Here is a 21607-nt window from a genome sequence, read left to right as displayed (position 1 = left end):
GCCTCTTTTGAATAGAACAATTTATCTTCCCTCTGTATGTATGAGTCTGCTTGGATGATAATACTGGCTTTATTGAATTGGCTATTCGGGCTTGTTTGAGCGCCCTCCATGTCTGTATATACAAACAGGTTATTTTCCAACATTATTTATATTCATAAGGCATGGAATCCTTGGATGAAGGATTATGCAGAAAAGCCCAGGGAAATTTTAAGACTGAACTAGGGTTATATTAAACGAAACACTGTAAAATGCGATGGTTCAGTCAAAAGTCAAGCACCTGTACATATCATGAATTATCATCCCATTATACTGTCCCTCATTATGTTCCGCTTAACATATTATGCTGATAACAAGCAATGTCTTTTCATAAACCAGTCGTCTTTTGCGTTTAGAGAAGAGATTCAACAACAATGGCACTTGCACCACCACCGCCATTGCAGATACCAACGCAACCAATCTTACCCTGCTTTGCCTTCAAAACACCGAGCAAAGTGGCCACAATACGGGCACCGCTAGCACCAATAGGATGACCAAGAGCCACGGCACCACCGTGGACGTTGATCTGCTCTTCAGAGAGACCGAGAAGCTTCATGTTGGCAAGAGCAACAACACTGAAGGCTTCGTTGATTTCAAATGCATCGACGTCATCCTGGGTCAAGCCTGCGTGCTTGAGGGCCTTGGGAATAGCCAGCGATGGTGCAGTGGTGAACTTGCTGGGCTGCTGAGCAGCATCACCCCAGCCACGGATCTTGGCAACAGGCTTCAGGTTGAGTTCTTTCAACTTGGCCTCGGAAACAAGGACAACAGCAGCAGCACCATCATTCAAAGGAGAAGAGTTAGGAGCCGTCACGGTTCCAGAACCAGGGATGAAAGCAGGCTTGATGCCTCGGAGCTTGTCGGGATTGAGCTAAACCAAACCTGTCAGCTAGAAATTCAAGATATGGCACCTGAATGAAAGAAAAACAGGATCGCTCACGTTCTTCGGCTCATCATCCTGGGACACAGTCACGCCAGGCTTACCCCTGAAGCCAGGAATTTCAATGGGAGCAATCTCGTCATCGAAAAGACCAGCATTCTGGGCAGCCTGGGCCTTTTGGTACGTGCGAATGGCATATTCATCCTGGTCCTCACGCTTGAAGTCATAGTCCTGAGCACACTCCTCAGCCTGCAAACCCATGAGCTCTTGCTTTCCAGCATCAGTCAACCCATCCTTCATAATGCCATCCACCAGAGACTGATGGCCATATTTAGCGCCATTGCGGAGGTTTGGGAGATAATGAGGAGCATTCGACATGGATTCCGCGCCACCAGCCACGACAACATCGGCGTTTCCGGTCATGATGGTCTGCGCTCCAAGAATGATAGCTTTCAAGCCAGAGGCGCAAACCTTGTTGACGGTAGTGCAAACGGTCGAGTCGTTGAGTCCAGCACCAAGGGCACACTGTCGGGCGGGGTTCTGTCCAACACTGGAAGGAGAAGTAAGTCAACTTAGGCCCAAAGAAAAGAGAGAAAGGCCAACTCACTTTGCGGAGAGAACGTTGCCAAAGAAAACTTCTTCGACATCCGACGGATTAAGACCCTCTACCTTCCCAAGAGCAGCTATGAACAAGAGATATTAGAAAATCTGTTATGGCCACATCAGTGCACATGGAAGGACTATATAGTGGCACACCTTTGATGGCATGAGAACCAAGCTGCGGGGCAGTCAGACTCGAAAGAGATCTAGGAAAGAAAAACGAGGTTAGTTTCGTTTTGACTTGTTGGAATTCGACAAGGTCTCAAGAATTCTCACCCGAGAAATGAGCCCACAGGAGTCCGGGCAGAGGCAGCGATGTAAACGGGGGGGAGAGAAGAAGCCATGTTGTATTATGTAGAGGGTTTCTTGTCAAACAAGTGGAAGTAAATGTAATATATATCTGGATCCACGAGAGCAACGATTGAATAAAAAAGGCCCCGACTGCAGACCGTTTAAAATAAATCCTGGTTGACGATTGCTGAAAGGACAAGGGAAGAAAAGAAGAAAACGAATACTGACCCGGACCTACTCCTAGCCATTTAAGCGCTATCGGAGAGAGGGGCGTGTCACCGTGTGCAACCAACGAGCGGCCACCGAGCTCGGGCCACTCAGTAAGCTCGGCCGACCGACTCTAATGAAAAAGCGCGAGTCCAACAAAAAAGAAGCAGCGAGCTGCCAATCCTCCCAACATTGTCCAACATGGATGATCTCTACGATGAGTATGTCGCCCAGATCGCCTCTTCTTCTTGGTCAACTTTGTGATCCTGGAAATTATCGTTTAGACTGACGCGATTTCTTCAGATTTGGTAACTACATCGGGGGCGCAGAAGAGTCGGATGAGGAAGTGCAACATGAGCAGACTCAGCCGCAATCTTTTTCTTTCGAAGAGGCTTTTGAGGAGGATGAGGATGAGGACGAGACTAATGAGCAACAGTTGATGCAGGTCGATGGTTAGTAGTCAAGCACCGGAATCAAGCCTTTGCTCTGGTACTGACCTGTTCCAATTCAACAGAGGGTCCTTCAAATGCCGTTGTTTTACATGAAGATAAACAATACTACCCTAGTGCGCAGCAGGTATATGGGACAGATGTTGAAACGCTTGTACAAGAAGAAGACACGCAGCCGCTGTCTGAGCCGATAATTGCCCCGGTCCAACAAAAGAGGTTCGCGTTTGAGGAAGCCGAATTGCCACCAGTTTACTATTCACGAGAGTTTATGACCGATTTACTCAATTTCCCAGACCAGACAAGGAATATCGCGGTTGTCGGCCACCTCCATCATGGAAAAACGGCGTTTATGGATATGCTCGTGGCGCAAACGCACGATTTGACCGAGCGTCTAGAAAAGCGAATAGGCCGACGGAAGGAGGAGCAGCTTCGGTATACTGACATCCATTTCCTGGAGCGCGAACGAGGACTTTCCATCAAGTCTGCGCCGATGAGCTTGATTCTTCAAAACACAAAAGGAAAATCCCATCTTTTCAACATCCTTGACACGCCGGGACACGTAAACTTTGTGGATGAGGTAGCTGCATCAGTGCGACTAGCGGATGGTGTGGTACTCGTGGTTGACGTCGTGGAAGGGGTACAGGCCAATACAGAACAAATAATCAAGCATGCCGTCCTGGAGGACCTCCCAATGACGATGGTTGTGAACAAGATGGACAGATTGATTCTGGAGCTGAAGATCCCACCCAACGATGCCTACTTCAAGCTGAAACATGTGATTGAGGAAGTGAACACGGTAATCGAGAATGTTTTACCGGGCCAAGGCGAAAAGAAACGACTAAGTCCTGAGAAAGGAAACGTTGCTTTCGCGTGTAGTTCCATGAATTGGTGCTTCACATTGCAGTCATTCGCCAAGACATATGCCGACTCTTACCCTCAAATCGATACGAACGAGTTTGCTCGACGTCTTTGGGGTGATGTTTTCTTCAATCAAAATAGCCGAAAATTCATGCGGAAAGGAGCCGAGGAGAACTCGAGGCGTACCTTTGTGAAATTCGTCCTGGAACCCATCTACAAGCTCTACTCGCACACGATTAGTGAAAGTCCGGAAGACCTGAAGGAAACGCTTGCGAGCGTGGGCATCAACCTTAAGCCTTCACAGCTGAAGACCGATGCCAAGGAGCTACTTAGTTTGGTCTGTGAACAATTCTTTGGTCCTGCAACTGGCCTCGTGGACATGATTATCCAGCATGTCCCATCCCCGGTGGAGGGCGCGCAAAAGAAACTTGATCGGTACTACACGGGCCCACTCGATACGAAGGTAGGAGCTGCCATGGCCGCCTGTGACGCTGATGGTCCCCTTGTTGTCCATGTTACGAAGCTCTTCAACACCACAGATGCCGCCAGCTTCCATGCATTTGGAAGAATTATGAGTGGCACAGCACGGCCTGGCCAGCAGGTTCGAGTGTTGGGCGAAGGCTATACACCCGAAGATGAGGAAGACATGGTTATTGCAACCATTTCCGACACATGGATCGCAGAAACGTGCTATAACATTCCGACGAGCGGTGTCCCTGCGGGTAATTGGGTGCTTCTAGGGGGTGTGGATGATTCCATTGTCAAGACCGCAACCCTGATGCCTCTCAAACTCGAGGATGACGAGGAAGCCTACATCTTCAGGCCTATTCGGCATATCACCGAGTCTGTATTCAAAGTTGCGGTTGAGCCGGTCAATCCATCCGAATTACCCAAGATGCTTGATGGCCTGCGCAAGGTCAACAAGAGCTACCCTCTAATATCCACCAAAGTGGAAGAGTCTGGTGAGCATGTGGTCTTGGGTACTGGCGAGCTCTACATGGATTGTGTACTTCATGATCTCCGTCGACTGTACTCGGAGATGGAAATCAAGGTGTCAGACCCTGTCACGCGCTTCTGTGAAACTGTCGTCGAGACCTCTGCTATCATGTGCTACTCCATCACACCAAATAAGAAGAATAAGGTCACCATGATTGCAGAGCCATTGGATGATGGTATCGCCGAGGATATCGAGAGTGGTAAGGTCAGCATCAAGGACCCTATCCGAAAGGTAGCACGTTACTTTGAGGATAACTACGAGTGGGACAAGCTCGCTGCCAGAAGCATATGGGCCTTTGGTCCGGATGAAATGGGGCCGAATATACTCCAAGATGACACGCTACCATCACAAGTCGACAAGAAGCTTCTTGGATCAGTCAGAGATTCTATTACGCAAGGCTTCGGTTGGGGTACCAGGGAGGGCCCACTTTGTGAAGAGCGTGAGTATAACCCTTTTTATTCCTTTGCATTAATTGAGAACATTTGCCCATATTGAAACGAGTTTTGAGCTAACGAGAGATACAAGCTATTCGAAATGCCAAATTCCGGCTTACCGACGTTTCTCTTGCTGATCAAGCAATTTATCGAGGAGGCGGTCAGATTATTCCCACGGTCCGACGTGCCATCTACTCGTCTTTCCTTATGGCATCTCCTCGCCTTATGGAGCCCATTTATTCATGCAATATGACAGGCCCTGCTGACGCCGTTGCATCTGTGTACACGGTTCTCTCACGCAGGAGAGGACATGTCCTTTCGGACGGGCCAATTGCCGGAACTCCACTTTATTCAGTCCGTGGATTGATCCCTGTGATCGACTCCTTTGGTTTTGAGACTGATCTTCGAATCCACACTCAGGGACAGGCTGCGGTCAGTCTTGTTTTCGAAAAGTGGAGCGTGGTTCCCGGAGATCCCCTGGATCGTGATGTCAAACTCAGACCTTTGGAGATGGCACCGGCTATGGCCACTGCCCGGGATTTTGTCTTGAAGACAAGACGACGAAAGGGTTTGGCGGAGGATGTGACGGTGAGCAAATTTTTGGAACCGGAGCTCTGGAAGAGCTTGAAGGAAAGTGGCGTTCTGGACTCTTAAACCATCATATAGTCGAGTATAGGGCGGCTAGGTTATCACATATCATAACCACATTGTTTTATGCATTTGTAATGTCATAGTTGGGGTCTCCTCCCGAAATCCCGAAAACAAAAGAGAACCGCATGTACGCGAGAATCGGTCACTGCGCATTATATTAAATGAAGCGTCTTCCCTTTGCGATAGTTACACTAGAGAATGCCGTCTATCGCACCATGTGCACGCGTAAAACAATTCGAAGTCTCGCTGAGGAAGTCCAAAGGATTATTGGCATGTTTCTAACATCTTCGCGATAACACCCATCAAGGTTCCGTTTTCCAAGGCAGCGGCCACCCTTTCTTTATCGGCCAACTGCTTGTTGACTTCATCAGCCGTACTGTGAGTGCCTTCCTTGATCCGCACATCTACACGGAACCGAGGAGGAAGCGACTGCTCCAATCGAACGCGCACACCCAAACCTATCACTGTCGCTAAACTGCAATGGGTTATTGTCGGCGTTATCAGCACCGTGACTGTCCGAAGGGGTGACTCCGGCACGTTGGGAAGCGAGGGCTTAATAGAGATATCAGGAAGAGAGACGACAGCTAGCGCACCCAGTGAAATAGGGTGTTCCGGGTCAGAGATGGTAGATATAAGGTCTGGATGTTCAATCATCAGTAAGCTTTTTCTATATATACACCGAAGATAAAGGATGGTGGAATTACCATAAATCTCCTGCTCATCGATGGGCTCTTCCATCAACTCATCCTCACTGTCAGATGTCTCCGACAAATATAGACAAGAGGCGAACGGGTCATTTGCGTTTGTGGCAGAAGGAAGAGCAGACGTAAAGATGCCAGTGCCATAGGCACCGGATTTACGAGGAGCACCGGGACGTAGCCGGGTAGGAAGATCCGCAGCGTTCAATATGGTGGGATTGGAGTTTTGAATTTCTGATGCCATTTTAGTTTTGTTTGTTGTCGGTTTGGTACTTCTAAGAAATTGATGGCCTTTGATAGAGGGGTCATGTCTAATCTCGGATTAACTTTGCGCCGTTTTACATTTAGAAATGTACCCCGTAACTAACTAGTTACGGAGTACAACAGTTTCACATAGCATGGGCAAATGTTTGTATGGAGTATACATCACCGAGTATATCATTATGTCCGTAGTGTGCTGAAATGAATCACTCGCCAGCAAAGGTCAACTACCACAGGGTTCTCCGTGACTTTTGTATTAGGGGTATCAATATGTCACGGGAGTACTCCAACAGCAGTAGTTTGTATTATTGCAGGGGCATAGTAAGTATTCTATGCTTTATGCTTACTGTCAGCTAAACATCATTAAACCATGTACGAAGTAATACCTCGTACTCCGTATGCAATATCCCGAACCGAGGCAAGCTGCTAACGATCTACAATAGTTGTCATTTACACAGAACAAACATTATTCGTACTTGTACTGATGGTGAAGCTTTCTACGGTCTTCTGTAGTTGTTAGGTTTCTTTCATCCATGATAGAGTTGAAAAAAAAAAAAAAAAAAAATCAAAGAACAGAATGGAATATGCAGTGAGCTATTTCCAAGAACGGAATCCTGTCTTCTCGGATCGACCCTGCACCAAAGGAACTCATGGGCTCCGGAACCAATCACCATGTCCTGATGTCTCGGACCCGGATGCTAACTATTGGGACGCTAGCATTATCCAGAAAGAGACTGCCTTAATCAATATTACTACGGCGATCACCGGAGACCTTGGAGTAAGTACCTGACGGATTTTGGAGTACGCTCTTGCATGTACTTGTACATACCACTGTACTTACTTGTATTAACTCTGTAATAATACTTTATACTCACATTAGGATGACTTAAAAGATCACCGAGTACTACCGCAACCCATTTATAGGAAGATTTTCGGTAATGATCATATCAGGGTCCGAGAGTATGGTCTATCCGTTTCTCACCAAATTGGATATTAAGCAGGCATATTTCTTTGCTATGTACTCTGTAACTGTACTACTAATAACTGTGTCCCGCACTTGGTCGGTCTCCGCCCGTCACTACTCCTTTGAGACTCATCTCACACACACACACACACACACCCTCTCTCTTTCTCTCTCTCTTCCCCCCTCGTCCACCGTTCATCATTACCATCCAGCTCTTTTAAGTATTATATTTATATAATATAGTAATCCTCGGTTTCTTTCCCTATCTTGTTTTTCCTTTTTATCACATCCTTACCACTTATCATCTTTGACCATACATACGGTACTTCGTACTCCGTACACAGTACAGTCTGTATTGACTTTGTACATATTGCTACCGCCCTTTTATTGCTATTACCACTGCCGCCGTGCTATCAATCGCCGCTACTACGTTACGTCCCTTTTCAATCCGCCATCCGAAATCTCCAACTCCAGAAGTCGCGCCATGAACTACTAGACTACTTCTTATTCAAATCCGAATCCTTTTCTTACACGCCTTTTCAGGTCTTGCGAACTGTCGTGTGCATTGGTGGGCTTTCCATGTTTCCCCCTCTTGCTTAAATTGGATTCCCTGAACATCACTCGTTCCTTTGCCATCCTGCTTCCTGTTCCTCCCTCCACCCGCTTTGCTTCTCCTCTTTCCTTGCAGACGTTCAAATCGCGTCCCAATTGGATCGTTGCATTCTTTGAACCGGAATTCTACCAATGACCTAATATACTGATGATGGTAGACTACAAATTCAGACCAGAACAGCGTCATTCCTCTCTCATTGCCTGTTCACTGTAAGCCACATCGCCCTCGTTATCATATGTTATTTTGCTGCTGTTTCCTGTTTGCTTTTGGCTTTCTCCGGTTGTCTCATCCAAGGGTGTTCGCTGTCAACAGCCACTGGAAGTTGCACATAATTTCCTTTTGAACATAAAGGAATTTTGTATAAGTCACAGAAGAAAGAAGAAGAAAAAAGAAAAAGAGGCAGCTGAAAACCAGCTCCTCCTCCAAATGCCACTGTGCTTGCTGTCCTCTTCTCATTTTGCCCTTGTTCATCCTATGAGACTCCGAATACTCACAGGGTATGACTGACGAACAATTTGAACCTAGTCTTTAGTCTCAATCCCTTAACCCAATATTTTTGTCGCTTTTCCTTATTTCGCGGACGAAAATTGCATCTTACCGCGTCCTTATCAGACTTGCGCCACTCGATCGTCATCTCCAGAGCGATATCGATATTGCTTAATTAACATACTCCTCATTGCACTAAATCACCGGCCCAACTCTCGAAACTTGCGACTTCAAGCGATAGAAGCGCGAGGCGTCCAGTGTCTGTTCTAAAGTTGATTAATTTTCGCGTTCCCCGCTTGGGTGCATTATTTTAATCATATTTCGATTCATTCGATATCGACCGGTCTACATGCAGTTTACACCAAAATAATAACCTTTTGCGCACCGGTTGTATACGGCTCATATCCTGTCGCAATAAACCTTTGTCCGACTGGGCTCTCCGTTAGCAAGCTGCGGAGACATATTTGCTTTATATCAGTTCTTTGTTTTGGGAAATGCAGGGCTATTCATTCGCACCCCCATCCGGTCCCCCAAGGGAGGGTCATAAAAGTAAGCATACTTCGATGCATGGCAAATTGCCGCCACATTCGGAGACCCGAGACGAAGCGGGTGCTAACGGAGAATACTCGTGTGTTAGACTATGTGTTTGTGGATGAACACAACAGACACAAACGTTTGAAGGGTATGCGATCCGTCTGCGTGCTTGATTGGTGGGCTTCGATCTAACGTGTGACTCCAGTGATGCGGGCTTGTAACGGTTGTAGAAAAAGGAAGATCAAATGCGATGCAGCTACGACAAATACATGGCCTTGCTCCGCGTGTACCCGTTTGAAGCTAGTATGCGTGCCTCCCACTGTCGGGCAGGAGTCTGAATTTCCCACTGGGCAAACTGTTGAATCCGATCCAACAGGCTCTCTAGGTCCACCTAGTACACAGCAGCCCTCCCACCATGCTTTCCCCATGCCTCAGACCTTCCGTGATGGTGGCCAAGTTCCGATGGGGAGCATTCAACCTTACAATGATGGGATGGGCGTGTTCTCCCAATTCATGCCACCCCCTCACACTCAACCCGGTATTTATGGCGATGTCCGGTCGCCGCCCATCGCAGAGCCGCAACACCACTACCAACAGTCGCAGATTTTCTCTGCGTCTCAAACACAGCAGCAATCTTTGGGCACTCCAGACAATAGCCTGTTTCTCGAGAACGACCAGTCCACTGCGGAAAACCTCAGCGAGGTACTTGGTGAGCTGAAGATTGACGAGACTGGTATAGGTATGATGTTCCTCTCCCCAATTAAGTGTTTTGGGGGATCGAAAACTGAAGTCTTTTTTTTTTTTTTTTTTTCTCCAAAGCGCCATATATTAGGCAGCAAAGACAAGATCGGTCGGAACCGGAAGTCCCCATTCAAGATGATGCAGAGGAAAGACTGCCGCCACTTAGCACAGGCGCAGGGTCTGCGATTCGAATCCCTCCCGAACTTATGCCACCCGATGACGAGGTGATGAGTTACTTTAAAACATATTTCGATGACATTCATCCCTACGTCCCAGCGATTCACCGGTCTCACTTGTATTATCAATGGCAAAATGACCGGAGTTCGATATCTCCTCTCCTCCTTGAAGCGTTGTTTGCATGTGCAGGCAGACTGTCAGACGATCCTGCACAGGGAGCCCAGTGGCTTGCATTGGCGAACAGTGAGCTACCCAGTTTTGATCTCGTTTGGTTAATTCAAGCTTGTGCTAATGCACATTCACAGGGCATGAGCCTAGCTTTATGGATGTACCGCGTCTGAGTACAATTCAGGCAATGCTTCTGTTACTGAAAGCTAGAGAATCATTGCCGAAAAAAGGCTACTATTATAGATCTTGGCAGACGGTGAAAACTATAGTCTCCATGGCGAAGGATTTGGATCTCCATGAACATTACAGTGTCCATGCGGAAGGGAGACCCTGTGATTTACAACCAGTGGAATGCTTGGTACAGACAAGGGTGTGGCAGGCCTTGCTTGTCGTCGAAGTCATGATTGGAGCACCGCAGGGTATGTATTCATCCTTCTCGTCCAGCATTGCCTGTACAACTTTTAACCTGTTTCATATTAGGTCGTTCGGACTATGGCGTAGACCCGGATACTGTGGACATGCGACCAATGTTGGACATTAAAGGCCTTGACCAGTTCGAGATTGACCGTTCTCGACAGTATGCTTACTTTGTTCAGAATGCCAACAACATCCGCATCATCACCGACATATACCACAAGATAAAAAAACAACGAGACTGGGGTGCCGACCCCAGGTTTGTTGAGAAGAATCCCCTGTTCACAAATTGGCTCCACGGCATGCCTCCGGACTTACAGGTAAATTATCCCGCCGATGGAACGCCACCCTGGATACCATCGCATTTTGTTGCGAATATGCATTCGCATTGTCACTTAGGGATTATATTACTTCATCGCCCCCAATTAATCGCGTCCAAGTCTTTCTCTGCCGGGGGGAGCTGGAAAGGGCACTTTGAATTATGCTACTCCTCAGCGAAATGCCTATGTAGGCTCCAGGAAGCCATACTGGCCAGTTACGGTCTTCCGGGCCTACTATTCATGCAAAGGGGCATTAACTTTGCTATTTACTGCATCTTGACCTGCACGATGTTGCATCTGGTAGGTGTTAGCTTATTCCGCACTTAGCATATCACTTGCTAACCCACACACACTTCAGATTGCAATAACGTCTCCTGATCCGCATTTCCACACGGATGCGAGAGGTTATTTCACACGGCATATGCGTATCCTCGAGCAATGCTCTGCCGCTTGGCCTATGCCAGAGATCCAGGCACAGATTGATTCTCTACGTCTAGCATTCTCTGCGGATGTCAACCGCCCATTTGAGCTAAAATCCACGTTCCCATATGGGAGTCCCTCCGAGCCATATCACCCGAGTCCTCCACCGTTTGACTCTTCACAATATACTCCACCGTTGAATCATCTCACGGGAAGCGTTCAGAGCAGAGTGGGTTATAATGCCTATCCAATTTCACCTCCAATGTCCACTGGTACTGAAGACGCAAAGTCCGATTCCTCCCAACTGCAGCCCCTGGGAATGATGACGCCTCACCCAGTATCGAACCACCCCTCGATGGAAGCTCCGCTAGTGGATGAAAACAGTTGGGACCCAACGCGCATTATTAAGTACGGAAAATAGCCTAAAAACGGTCTACTTCAGAAAATCTGCTAACTATATTTCTAGTCAATGGGAAATGGCGTTTTCGGTTGATCCGTCTACTGTCAGTACGAATTCGCCACCAATGAGCCTAAGCAACCCAGTGCAGGGCATGCAGCCACCCCTACAAACTCACTATCCTGTCCAATACGGGTCACCGGCCAAGGTGGCCTCGGTCACGCCACCTCAATCCATCTCTCAGTCCCAGTTTACCGGAAGGCACTCTATGATCACAGCCCGTGACTGGCAGCAGAGTGTTGCCAGTGTGTTTGATCCCCATGGTTTGAAGAGGAGATGGAATTATTCTGTTGACATGGGAATGGAGAATGTGTCGAAACGGCAACGGTGAATATGGCAGGCTTGCCTCTACACATTCTCTGCTTCCCGTTCAATCGTCCGTTGTACGAGAAGGGACGACTATACCAAGAGCCCACAGTTTATGGCTCCTTTCTCGGTATGTGGGATGGCATAAAGTACTCACATGTTATCACCCTATCAAACATCTTTCATCGGATGCAGCAACATCATGTGGTACAATCATATTCCCCTCTTTTTATTCCATTCACATGGGCCGTCATTTGGTTCTTAATATTGCAATGCCAGCTGCTACGGTTATAGGTTTATCAATGATGGAATTTGCGCTTTTCGCGGGTAGGTTTGTCATCAGAAAGCAGGCGTCTTTCTTTCACTTTTGTTGGGGAAGCACAGCTGGGGTTGATCTTCCGGCACCTCTTTTTTCATTATGAGCTTCTTGTGTATATCAAGGTGATTTCTATGTTTCGATTCTCCGTATTTTATTTTCAAGAACAATAACCCGTGGAGGCGATATCCCAAGAGTTATGTACATTAGATTTCTAGTTGTAGACGGTGCAATGAAATTCGAAACAAAAAAGTACGACATTGGAGACGACATCTTGGGCCTTTTCCCAATAGAATCATGCTTCTCGTGAAGGCAGGCATGGATGAGGTTGCAAGGTGCTTTCGCTCAGTCGAAAGGCACTAGGGAAAGTTGATAAACAACTCGTTTCTCCTATAATTGGCTGGGAAGAAGGGCTTTCAGTTGCGCCGGATTCCTATCCGCTCCTCGCGAGACCGAACAATTCTTGCTTTGTCTCCCGGTAGTGGTTTCAACTCGTCACTCGGATCAAAATGGGAATTGGAACTGTTTTCGACATGAGCCTGACTGTTGTTTTCTTTGGCTAGTTTGCGTAATCGTGCGTCTTCAAAGGCAGCAAGGTCTTCGGATGTCACTGCTATTGCCGTAGGTTTGCGACGAAGCATTGTCGGGCTTTGGTGAACAATTGTAGAGTCCAGCTGCAGTAAAGTTAAAAGCGCAACTAGGCTATTTTCAAGGCAATATTGCTGGAAAGAAATAAAATGGTTCAGTTGTGGCTCCAATGCACTCTTCCATGTATGTTTACGGTGGACACTAAAAATTCACGTGATTTTACCCGGGAATTCAACTATTCTCAACTTTTCGGGCACGCGGGCAGCACGAATCTACGTCGTCGTCACAACACCATTCGCTCAAGTTGGTCGTCGCTGCTACTGCAGCAGGGGAGACTAAAAATGCTTCGAACTCAGTTGCGCCCAGTATTCCTGTACAATGAACACCAGCGTTCGGTGGAGGGAATCATCACCTCGTTCCGCCAATTCTCCGTAACGAAGCAGGTAACAGATCAACCGCCAGGTACGTGTTCTTCGTTTTATAGCAGTCCTATGATCCTTCATCCTTTTTATGTACCTCAATGTTTCCGCTAGTCTTGTTATTGCCATCCGAAAGCTCATGTGTACTTTCGTAGGTCCTCGTCTCACACCCCGCCCTGGCCCTCGCAAAAGGCCTAACATTCCGCCTGTGAAAACAGGCTCTCAGGATGCCAGTGCAAGCCGACTTCGTCCTCGTCTACCACATGTGATTGATGCAAGAGCCCTCGCTGCTTCCAAGACTGGTGGCCAAGCAAACGTTCTTCGAGGACCTAGGCTTCAATACCCTCGAGGTGGAGTACAGGCGGGCGCTCGCAAATTCAAGAAGTCTTCCCCAAAACCCCGCCGTCCTAGAGCACCCAGGAGTCAGTTGGGAGCGGGGAAAGGTGATGATGTTCGGGAAGCAGAAATTGAAGCCGTCCACCAAGAACTTGCAGAGAAGTCGAGGTCGGTACCTGTCCGATACGCACCTCAGGCGCATGACTTCTCGACGATGCAAGAAACATGGCCTTCTTTACCAACCGATGTTACCGCACAGACTGCAGGTGTCCTAGAAAAGCTATCATCAATAAGCGGACGCTTCGCAGACGGATATATTCCACCACATGAACTGGGCAGGCGACTGTATCAGGGACAAAGTGTTCGTTTCTTCAGCGAGGAGGAAAAGGCCCAGGCTATAAAAGAGGCCAAGAAGCTTGCACAAGAACGTGCAGACAAACTGTCACAACGAAAGGGGGATCTTGTGGAGCCCGAGGAAATCAAGTTCAACCCAATGCATGCTGAGAACCGAAAGGTTCTGGTACAGAGTCTCATCCAGGGAATCTACCCCAGGCCGGAGACTCAACAGGCTGATAAACCTGCAGTTCTTGGGGGCATCATTGCCAATCTCAGGAACAACGAAACATACCGAACTGCCGGCAAAAGCACACAATTTCTCACTAAAGTTGAGTCGCTTCTTGCTTCGAGCCGCCCTGCCAAGCGTGCATAGAACGGATGATACATGATGTACTATATTCTTTCCTTCCTTGTTTAGTAGCCATATCTTTCCAAAATTGTCAGATATTTTCTTTAAAGAAATGTTTCTTCTGTAATGTATCTAGTATTCAGGGAATATGAAAATTATATGACAAACATCAACCAGTCTATTCACGCAATTATAGTACGAACCGGCACTCTCATGTCTCGAGGCTGCAAATTGGGTTGCCGTGATAGTCGTCGTAGGTCGCTCATGCCTGCTCTAACGCTTTCTTGGCTGCTTCAAACAGATCCTTTACCTCCTTCTGTCCCTTCTCTGTTAATTTCCCCATGTTGTCATGTGCCTTCCGAACATCATCTGGCCTGGCGATCTTCTTCTTCTGCATCTCTTGAAGACGTTTATGCACAGCACCTCTTGAGTCGCGGATGGTTCCAGATGCTTTTTCCATTGCCGCTTTTGCATGTTGTACTGTTTTATCTCTGGATTCCTTCGTCGGCGGGGGGATTGGGATGTTGAGTTGAAGGCCGTTATGAGTATCTGGCTGAGGATTTAAGGAAAGATTGGACGAGATGACTGCCGAACTGATCGGTTTAACATGCTTTTGACACAAGTTAGAATCAAGGGAGGAAAAAGTTTTGTGCACAGCGAATGTTGTATTCAAGAAACAATGGGGGCAAACTCACATCCTCTTCAGCAGCAAGAATAGTGACCATTCGTCCTCCCTTAGGAACAACCTGTGCCAGCTCTCCCAGTTTGACAGTGTCTTTGCCCCCCTTACTTAACTGAACCCGAAGACTCTCGATGGCCTCAGTGTTCAATCTCCCTCCAGCGCGGAGTTTAGAAAGATCATCTTTGAGACGGAAGACGGCGGCCACAATGTCATCCTGCAGCTGAGAGAGAGAAAAAGGGTCGTCTGAGGCCTCAACACCGTTTGAGGACTTGGTTGCTTCAGACTCAGCAGCAGAAGTGCCCTTCTTTGACTTGTCTTTCTTTTTGTATAAAGGAGAGGAAGTTGAAAAGACATGCTTTCCGCTTGGCACAGCCAGGTTATACAGTGGTAACAAAGGTTGTGATCGACTTATAATCTGAGAGTTTGTGGATATAAAACGACTTCGGACGAGGCCAGAAAGGCTGGAACTTGCCAAGCTACGTTGCATTGTGACCAACTTAAGAATTAACCCGTAAACAAAAAAAAAAAAAAAAAAAAAAAAAAGCGAAAGAGGTAGTTTCTAGGGTGGTTGACATATTATCAGTTTTCTGCATAGTAAGTTTACTAAGTCTTTTATGTCCAAGGCCCACATGATATTCAGAGGAAGCATCAATCAACTGGAGAGACGGCGTACAGCAGAACAACTAAGCCACTTTTATTCTTTTGTCAACACCTTACAGTCGTCTGACCGAATCTAATATGTGAACAATTTTAAATAAAAGGAAACGAAAAACAAATTAGAAATCAAACTCAAGATCTGACCAGATCCACCAGTATGCCGGCTCATCAAAATCATAAACTGCCCAGGGCAGTCTCGTTCATCCAGGAAGACAGTACCCAATCATAACAAAGAGTCTCAACCCCCAAAAGGGTCATAAGTAGGACAGCGCTTTTAATCAGATTAATAATTTTCGATCAATAGTCAAGATCGGGGCTTTCACTCTTGTATATGAAAGCATACAGCCAACCCCTCTGCTATTGATACCAGGATCTAGCAATATTTACATTTACCTGGTAGCCATGGCCTTAGTCATGAGACGCTTGAGGGCAAGTTCCTTCTTCTTGAGGTCGTCAGGGGTGGAATCCTCAACTTCAAGCTGAGCCATGGCGTCACTAAGCGCGGACTCAATCTTTTCCTTGTTGCCACGCTTCAACTTCATGGACATGGACGGGTCCGAGACAAGCTCTTCGACACGAGAGATGTAAGACTCGAGCTGCTGGCGCGATTCAAATTTCTTCGTGAAAGCTTCATCGCTGGACTTGAACTTGGCGGCATCTATTGTGGAGTCAGATATAGAGCAATCTAAATTGAACTAGGGAAACTTACCATCAATCATCTGTTCAATCTCATTGGTCGAAAGTTTACCAACGGCGTTCGAAATAGTAATGTTTGCGGTACGTCCAGAGGACTTCTCGGTTGCGGTAACCTTCAAGATACCGTTGACATCAACTTCAAAGACAACCTCAAGTGCAGCCTCACCGGCCCTCATTGGAGGAATAGGAGCCAGCGTGAACTCGCCAAGGGAAGTGTTGTCTGAGCAGTTAGTGCGCTCACCCTGGAAAACAGGGAACTGAACAGTGGTCTGGTTGTCAACGACGGTGGTGAAAGTGCGCTTCTTGATAGTAGGAACGGTCTGGCCACGTGCAACGACGGGCGCGAAGATGTTACCTTCCATAGCAACACCAAGCGAGAGAGGAACAACATCAAGGAGGAGGAGGTCCTGGGTTTCAGCAGAAGTGGCCTTTCCAGAAAGGATACCAGCCTGCACAGCCGCACCGTAGGCAACAGCTTCGTCGGGGTTGATGCTCTGTAAATACCAGTTAGCCTGTTAAAATTTCCAGATCTTGATCATCTGGATGTTTTACCTTCTCAAGCTTCTTGCCATCGAAGAAGTCGCTGAGGAGCTTCTGGATACGGGGAATACGAGTGGAACCACCGACAAGAACGATCTCATCAACTTGGCCCTTCGCAAGTCCAGAGTCCTTAAGGACTTGCTGGACCGGGTCCAAGGTACCAGCAAAGCTCTTGGCGTTGAGATCCTCGAAACGAGCACGAGTGATGGAAGTGTTGAAATCCTCTCCGTCGAAAAGAGAGTCGATCTCAACGGCGGTCTGGGTGGCGTTGGACAGCGTACGCTTGGCACGTTCACAAGCCGTTCTCAGGCGACGAAGGGCCCTAGCGTCACCAGACAAGTCCTTTCCGGTCTTCTTCTGGAATTCCTTCTTGAAGTGCTCAAGGAGGTTGGTGTCAAAGTCTTGACCACCAAGATGAGTGTCACCAGCAGTAGCCTTGACAGTGAAAACACCGCCCTGGATGTTCAACAAAGACACATCGAAAGTACCACCACCCAGGTCATAAATCAGCACGTTACGCTCCTTGTCAGATTTTCCGGAACCGAGACCATAGGCAATCGCTGCAGCGGTAGGCTCGTTGATGATTCGCAGAACATTCAGGCCAGAAATGGCACCAGCGTCCTTAGTAGCCTGGCGCTGGTTGTCGTTGAAGTAAGCTGGCACTGTAATAACAGCCTTCTCCACCTTCTTTCCGAGCTTGGTCTCCGCAACTTCTTTCATCTACCCGTTGTTAGCACGGGCGATCCATATTGCGGTAAATGCAGTTTTACCTTCATAAGGACCATAGACGAGATTTCTTGGGGAGTAAAGGTCTTGTTTTCGCCGAGGTATTCGACTTCCACAACAGGGTTTCCTCCCTGGTCGACGACCTTGAAGGGCCAAGACTCAACATCCTTCTTCACAATCGGGTCTTCGTAGCGTCGGCCAATGAGACGCCTATAGAATTGTTAGGCGTGCGTTCTTTACCCTATTTCGAGTTGTGGATTGTTCCTTACTTGATATCAAAGACGGTGTTCTGCGGGTTCATCGCAGCCTGGTTCTTTGCGGCCTCACCAATCAGGCGCTCCTTGTCGGTAAAGGAGACAAAAGAGGGGGTAGTGTAGCTACCCTGCTCGTTGGCAACTTAGAGAAATCAGCCTCCGATCCATGTACCTGACGGTAGAGCATTAAAACATACTGATTTCGACATTGGTGCCTTCATAGTTGGCAACGCAAGAGTAGGTAGTGCCTGAAATAAAGTGGAAAAAATATTGTCAGCGTTTTGCTATGGTGGAAGAATTTTAGTGTGTAAATTACTGGACACTTACCAAGGTCAATGCCGATGGCTCCTTCGTAGACTTCGTCAGACATGATGGCTGAATATAGGAGATACTATGAACAAAGCCAGGAGGAGAGTTGATGTGTGAAGGTGGAAGGAGGAGGGAGGAGGAAGGGAAGTAATAAAAATTCGCTCCGGGCGTTAGAAGTGGGAGCGGGTTGAAATTTTTTTTTTTAAAAAAAAAAGAGGACAGGGCCCCACTTTAGTTTTTTTTTTTTTTTTTTTTTTTTTTTTTTTTTTTTTTTTTTTTCCCTCGACCTTGGTTGTACGCAGCGATTAGATAAGCCGCCACTCAAGATTTCCCACGCTGAGGAACCCTAATATTAGCCTCTGGTGTGGTAAGGATAACAATGAAAACATGTGCAGGTATTAGCTTTATTGTAGATTCGATTTCTAGTGTCCATCAGGGCACAAATGTACACGATATCCTGTCTACTGTAGGAAAGGCTACTGGCCGGTGATAGCTTAAAATATTTGAACTTGAACATGAACATGAACGGGCCCTCACACGACAAGCTGAGTGAGCAACACATGTGGCAATGTCCTGCAGAAGGGATCTCTTGAATTGGGAAGGTTGGATGGCAATTTATATAGGTGGTATATATAAGACCGTCGGTCCGTATGTAGCAGGTTTGCCCCCACATACACAGTAGTTCATATTGGACCTCGAATTGCAAATACTAGCAGTAATTTTCCAGCTGTCAAACTCGATTGTGAGCCCCATAGGTTAAACTGTTCATAGTATCTGATCCTTAGTTTTCAGGCATTCTATAATCTCATAGTTGTTATGGTTGGGGAGAATAAAGTACATTATTATGGCATCCTTGATTTGACAATGAACTTTTTTTGCTCATTTGATTCAATCATTCAAATGCATAGTACTCTGTACTATGTGCCCTTTGAAATTGGAGCTGATTATTAACTGGTCTGCATCATCAATAAAAGTTGTTGGGTTTCTACACCTTGAATATTGTTTAGTTGTACCACCATATACGCTTAATTAACTGTAGCCTATAATAATGTTTGGCAATGATATGAATGTTCAAGGGGGGGTATGTATGGAATACTCCGCATAGAGTTTCAAGCCTCAGGCATGAATATGCAGATGTGGGGCGAGAGAGGTCAATGGATTATCTTCTGTCTGAATCTCATCCAAACGAACTAGTGACTACTATTTCTCTGGCCTCAACCGGAGAGAAATTACATGTTGTATTTCTTTCTTCTATTAACTTGCGCTCGATCATCCATATATTTTTGACATAACTCTTTTGCATCTTCTCTTTTTTTTTTATTTTTTTCTTTTTCACCCTTCTTTTTATTTTCTTAACTAAGAGAAAGAAAGGCGAAAACTACGACGACCTCAAAAAAGGATCCTTTACCAGGTTGTTAGTGAAGTCAAGCCTTACACCTTTCAGCGTTGCTATTTTCGATCAGAGACTAAGTTGTTCAAACAGGGGGGAGTATGTTCTGTGCCCCGAAGGTGGACATATTCCCGTTCATGTGTTGATTATTTGACCAATGTAGGCAGGTATCAACATTGCATTCGCGCGCCCACACTTCCAAATGGATATCGATATGAGCAGGAGAAATAGAAAGCCTCGCCTTTTAGAAGACGAGGAGGTGGACAGGCTTAGAGAGTACGTTGACTCTATACACTATTCAGCAAGGTACCTATCTCCTTTGAGCTTTCCTTGACAAGAACATACGCATTGAACAGAAGCAGATATTCCGATGATCAATACGAATATCGCCACGTCCAACTTCCAAAAGATATGCTCAAAAAAATTCCGGCCGATTATTTCGATAGTGCAAAAGGCACATTGAAACTCCTTTGGGAGCAAGAGTGGCGTTCACTTGGTATTACTCAGGTAAGTTCAGAAAGAGGTTTTGTCGACGACGACGATAGGAACGACGTGTTGTTTCACTTGTCTACTGTTTTTTATTGTTTTCAGATTCCTAAATCACAGTCTAATCACCACTGGCAGAGCCTGGGATGGGAACATTATGAAGTGCATGAACCAGAGCCACACATTCTTTTGTTCAAGTAAGAATCTACTATCCAAATATTTCTTTAACTGCATGACCTTCACGGCTAATTAATGCTTGCAGGCGCCCTCTTAACTATCAGCCTCCAGTGTCTCAGTGATTATTTGCAAGTTCCAGCATAATGATATCCATTTAGCTTATTATCTTATTGAAAGGGGAGGGGGATTATGGTAGGAAAAGAAAGAGAATCAAGAAATGATAGAAATTAATGACCATATGATCTATAGCAAAGCTCAACACAGTCGATTACATTCAAATACAGAATCTTGGAGCATTGAACGAGATGGGGGAAATAGTGGGAATGAAAGAAAGGCATATAGAATTGGCATTGAAATACATTTGTTTCATCCTCTACCTTTGGGAGAGACAATCAGGTCACATTCTTTGTCAGCCATTGTTCCCATTGGGTAGCGTCAAAACTGCTACTAATCCCCGGCTCCTCGAGTCCCTGGAAATATCAGTACGCTGAACATTAATGCTTGTTAAACCAGGTACCATACGTTGAAGTATACTGTAGGGGTCACATGTACGCCTACAACACGATTTAACTATATAGAGTTAGATAATGTGCGTTTTCTTTTGGAGTAAATGTGCTCTTTGATACTTACCCTGACCATCAACTTAATGTCATTGGTTACCTCGTTTCCGACATTCAATTGTCCACTCTCGGCTTCTTCTTTGATAGTCAACAGCTCGAGAACCTTGCGCTCATTCACGCCAACACCTCCAGCAATATTTGCCAACCGCTCATAGGTCTTGTTGCGTGTTTCATTAACAACATTCACATCGAAGAACTCTTCTTGGTACCTGAATAAGTCGGCACTGAATTGCCAGAACTTCTCCGGGGCTATCCTTAGAACAGCAGCCGCGGCTTCATGCACCAAGGTTGATGATGGATGCCAAGGCTGTATTTGTTGGCGAAAAATGACCTGAAGTTTCGACGCATACTTTTGAGTAATTATAGGTCTGACTGAAGCGTAAAATGTGTTGAACAGTTTTGCCGAGAACTGGCAATGAGAGACAAATCAGTATAGAATCGAGTTGCTACTATGATGGAACCCACCGGACACACGTAGTCGAGATCTATATTTCGTAGAAAATCAGTTTTGTTTTCTATCAAGACACTTGCTAGTCCTTGGACTACATACATAATTCGAGTGTGTGTTGTTGCTGAGTAGCAGCTGTCAACAACTTCTGACCAACAAATTTGGGAGGTATAGTCATTTTGCGCTCGCAGAGTTAGAATAAGGGCAATGAGAAATAAAGAAGAGTGTTTCTGTTCTCTTTTTTTCTTTCTTTTTTCTTTTTTCGCCAGGTATGAGTACGGAATACTCGTAGAGTGGGTGGATGGTTGTAGCAATA

At 46.4% G+C, this 21607-nt stretch overlaps 10 protein-coding genes across 10 annotated transcripts; 4 read left to right on the top strand and 6 right to left on the bottom strand.

Moving 5' to 3' along the window:
* Positions 1 to 46: 46 nt before the first annotated feature.
* Positions 47 to 2264, bottom strand: erg10B (acetyl-CoA C-acetyltransferase). The gene is made up of 5 exons (XM_040781687.1): positions 1793 to 2264; positions 1673 to 1722; positions 1524 to 1599; positions 977 to 1466; positions 47 to 907 (listed from the first exon to the last, which is right to left on the bottom strand). Exons 1-5 carry the CDS (start codon positions 1858 to 1860, stop codon positions 389 to 391), a joined length of 1203 nt encoding a protein of 400 aa, XP_040639599.1. The 5' UTR covers positions 1861 to 2264; the 3' UTR covers positions 47 to 388.
* On the top strand, positions 2216 to 5406 carry EURHEDRAFT_514824 (116 kDa U5 small nuclear ribonucleoprotein component; the record flags this gene model as incomplete). Its single annotated transcript, XM_040786306.1, has 4 exons — positions 2216 to 2235; positions 2318 to 2466; positions 2529 to 4757; positions 4844 to 5406. The coding sequence occupies 4 exons, from the start codon at positions 2216 to 2218 to the stop codon at positions 5404 to 5406; spliced, it is 2961 nt and encodes a 986-aa protein (XP_040639598.1).
* A 261-nt stretch (positions 5407 to 5667) lies between these two features.
* Positions 5668 to 6345, bottom strand: EURHEDRAFT_454441 (iron-sulfur cluster assembly protein CIA2; the record flags this gene model as incomplete). The annotated part of the gene is made up of 2 exons (XM_040784194.1): positions 5668 to 6041; positions 6108 to 6345. The coding sequence occupies 2 exons, from the start codon at positions 6343 to 6345 to the stop codon at positions 5668 to 5670; spliced, it is 612 nt and encodes a 203-aa protein (XP_040639597.1).
* A 2574-nt stretch (positions 6346 to 8919) lies between these two features.
* On the top strand, positions 8920 to 11987 carry EURHEDRAFT_454510 (C6 finger domain protein; the record flags this gene model as incomplete). Its single annotated transcript, XM_040784200.1, has 8 exons — positions 8920 to 8974; positions 9063 to 9107; positions 9165 to 9698; positions 9779 to 10120; positions 10183 to 10464; positions 10526 to 11079; positions 11138 to 11607; positions 11666 to 11987. 8 exons carry the CDS (start codon positions 8920 to 8922, stop codon positions 11985 to 11987), a joined length of 2604 nt encoding a protein of 867 aa, XP_040639596.1.
* A 707-nt stretch (positions 11988 to 12694) lies between these two features.
* On the bottom strand, positions 12695 to 12919 carry EURHEDRAFT_454557 (CDC26 family anaphase-promoting complex subunit; the record flags this gene model as incomplete). The annotated part of the gene is made up of 1 exon (XM_040784205.1): positions 12695 to 12919. One exon carries the CDS (start codon positions 12917 to 12919, stop codon positions 12695 to 12697), a length of 225 nt encoding a protein of 74 aa, XP_040639595.1.
* Positions 12920 to 13121: 202 nt separating this feature from the next.
* On the top strand, positions 13122 to 14484 carry EURHEDRAFT_411638 (uncharacterized protein). The gene is made up of 2 exons (XM_040781686.1): positions 13122 to 13328; positions 13441 to 14484. Exons 1-2 carry the CDS (start codon positions 13208 to 13210, stop codon positions 14328 to 14330), a joined length of 1011 nt encoding a protein of 336 aa, XP_040639594.1. The 5' UTR covers positions 13122 to 13207; the 3' UTR covers positions 14331 to 14484.
* EURHEDRAFT_411637 (ribosome-recycling factor) lies at positions 14399 to 15500 on the bottom strand (the record flags this gene model as incomplete). Its single annotated transcript, XM_040781685.1, has 2 exons — positions 15002 to 15500; positions 14399 to 14916 (listed from the first exon to the last, which is right to left on the bottom strand). Coding segments are annotated over exons 1-2 (811 nt in total), but the record flags the coding sequence as incomplete, so codon positions are not given.
* Positions 15501 to 15540: 40 nt separating this feature from the next.
* hscA (putative Hsp70 chaperone (HscA)) lies at positions 15541 to 18368 on the bottom strand. The gene is made up of 7 exons (XM_040781684.1): positions 18189 to 18368; positions 18059 to 18109; positions 17877 to 18003; positions 17652 to 17817; positions 16894 to 17601; positions 16355 to 16835; positions 15541 to 16303 (listed from the first exon to the last, which is right to left on the bottom strand). Exons 1-7 carry the CDS (start codon positions 18229 to 18231, stop codon positions 16035 to 16037), a joined length of 1845 nt encoding a protein of 614 aa, XP_040639592.1. The 5' UTR covers positions 18232 to 18368; the 3' UTR covers positions 15541 to 16034.
* Positions 18369 to 19762: 1394 nt separating this feature from the next.
* Positions 19763 to 20345, top strand: EURHEDRAFT_514819 (cyclin-dependent protein kinase regulatory subunit CKS1; the record flags this gene model as incomplete). The annotated part of the gene is made up of 4 exons (XM_040786305.1): positions 19763 to 19866; positions 19923 to 20067; positions 20185 to 20243; positions 20309 to 20345. The coding sequence occupies 4 exons, from the start codon at positions 19763 to 19765 to the stop codon at positions 20343 to 20345; spliced, it is 345 nt and encodes a 114-aa protein (XP_040639591.1).
* Positions 20346 to 20541: 196 nt separating this feature from the next.
* On the bottom strand, positions 20542 to 21590 carry EURHEDRAFT_411634 (DsbA family protein). The gene is made up of 5 exons (XM_040781683.1): positions 21394 to 21590; positions 21309 to 21328; positions 20854 to 21252; positions 20746 to 20793; positions 20542 to 20693 (listed from the first exon to the last, which is right to left on the bottom strand). The coding sequence occupies exons 1-5, from the start codon at positions 21467 to 21469 to the stop codon at positions 20616 to 20618; spliced, it is 621 nt and encodes a 206-aa protein (XP_040639590.1). The 5' UTR covers positions 21470 to 21590; the 3' UTR covers positions 20542 to 20615.
* Between the last annotated feature and the right edge of the window lie 17 nt (positions 21591 to 21607).

This window comes from Aspergillus ruber (assembly GCF_000600275.1).
Source record: "Aspergillus ruber CBS 135680 unplaced genomic scaffold scaffold00010, whole genome shotgun sequence".
NCBI lineage: Eukaryota > Fungi > Ascomycota > Eurotiomycetes > Eurotiales > Aspergillaceae > Aspergillus > Aspergillus ruber.
The sequence above is the reverse complement of the archived record's forward strand: the minus strand, read 5'-3'. Positions and strand labels throughout refer to the sequence as shown.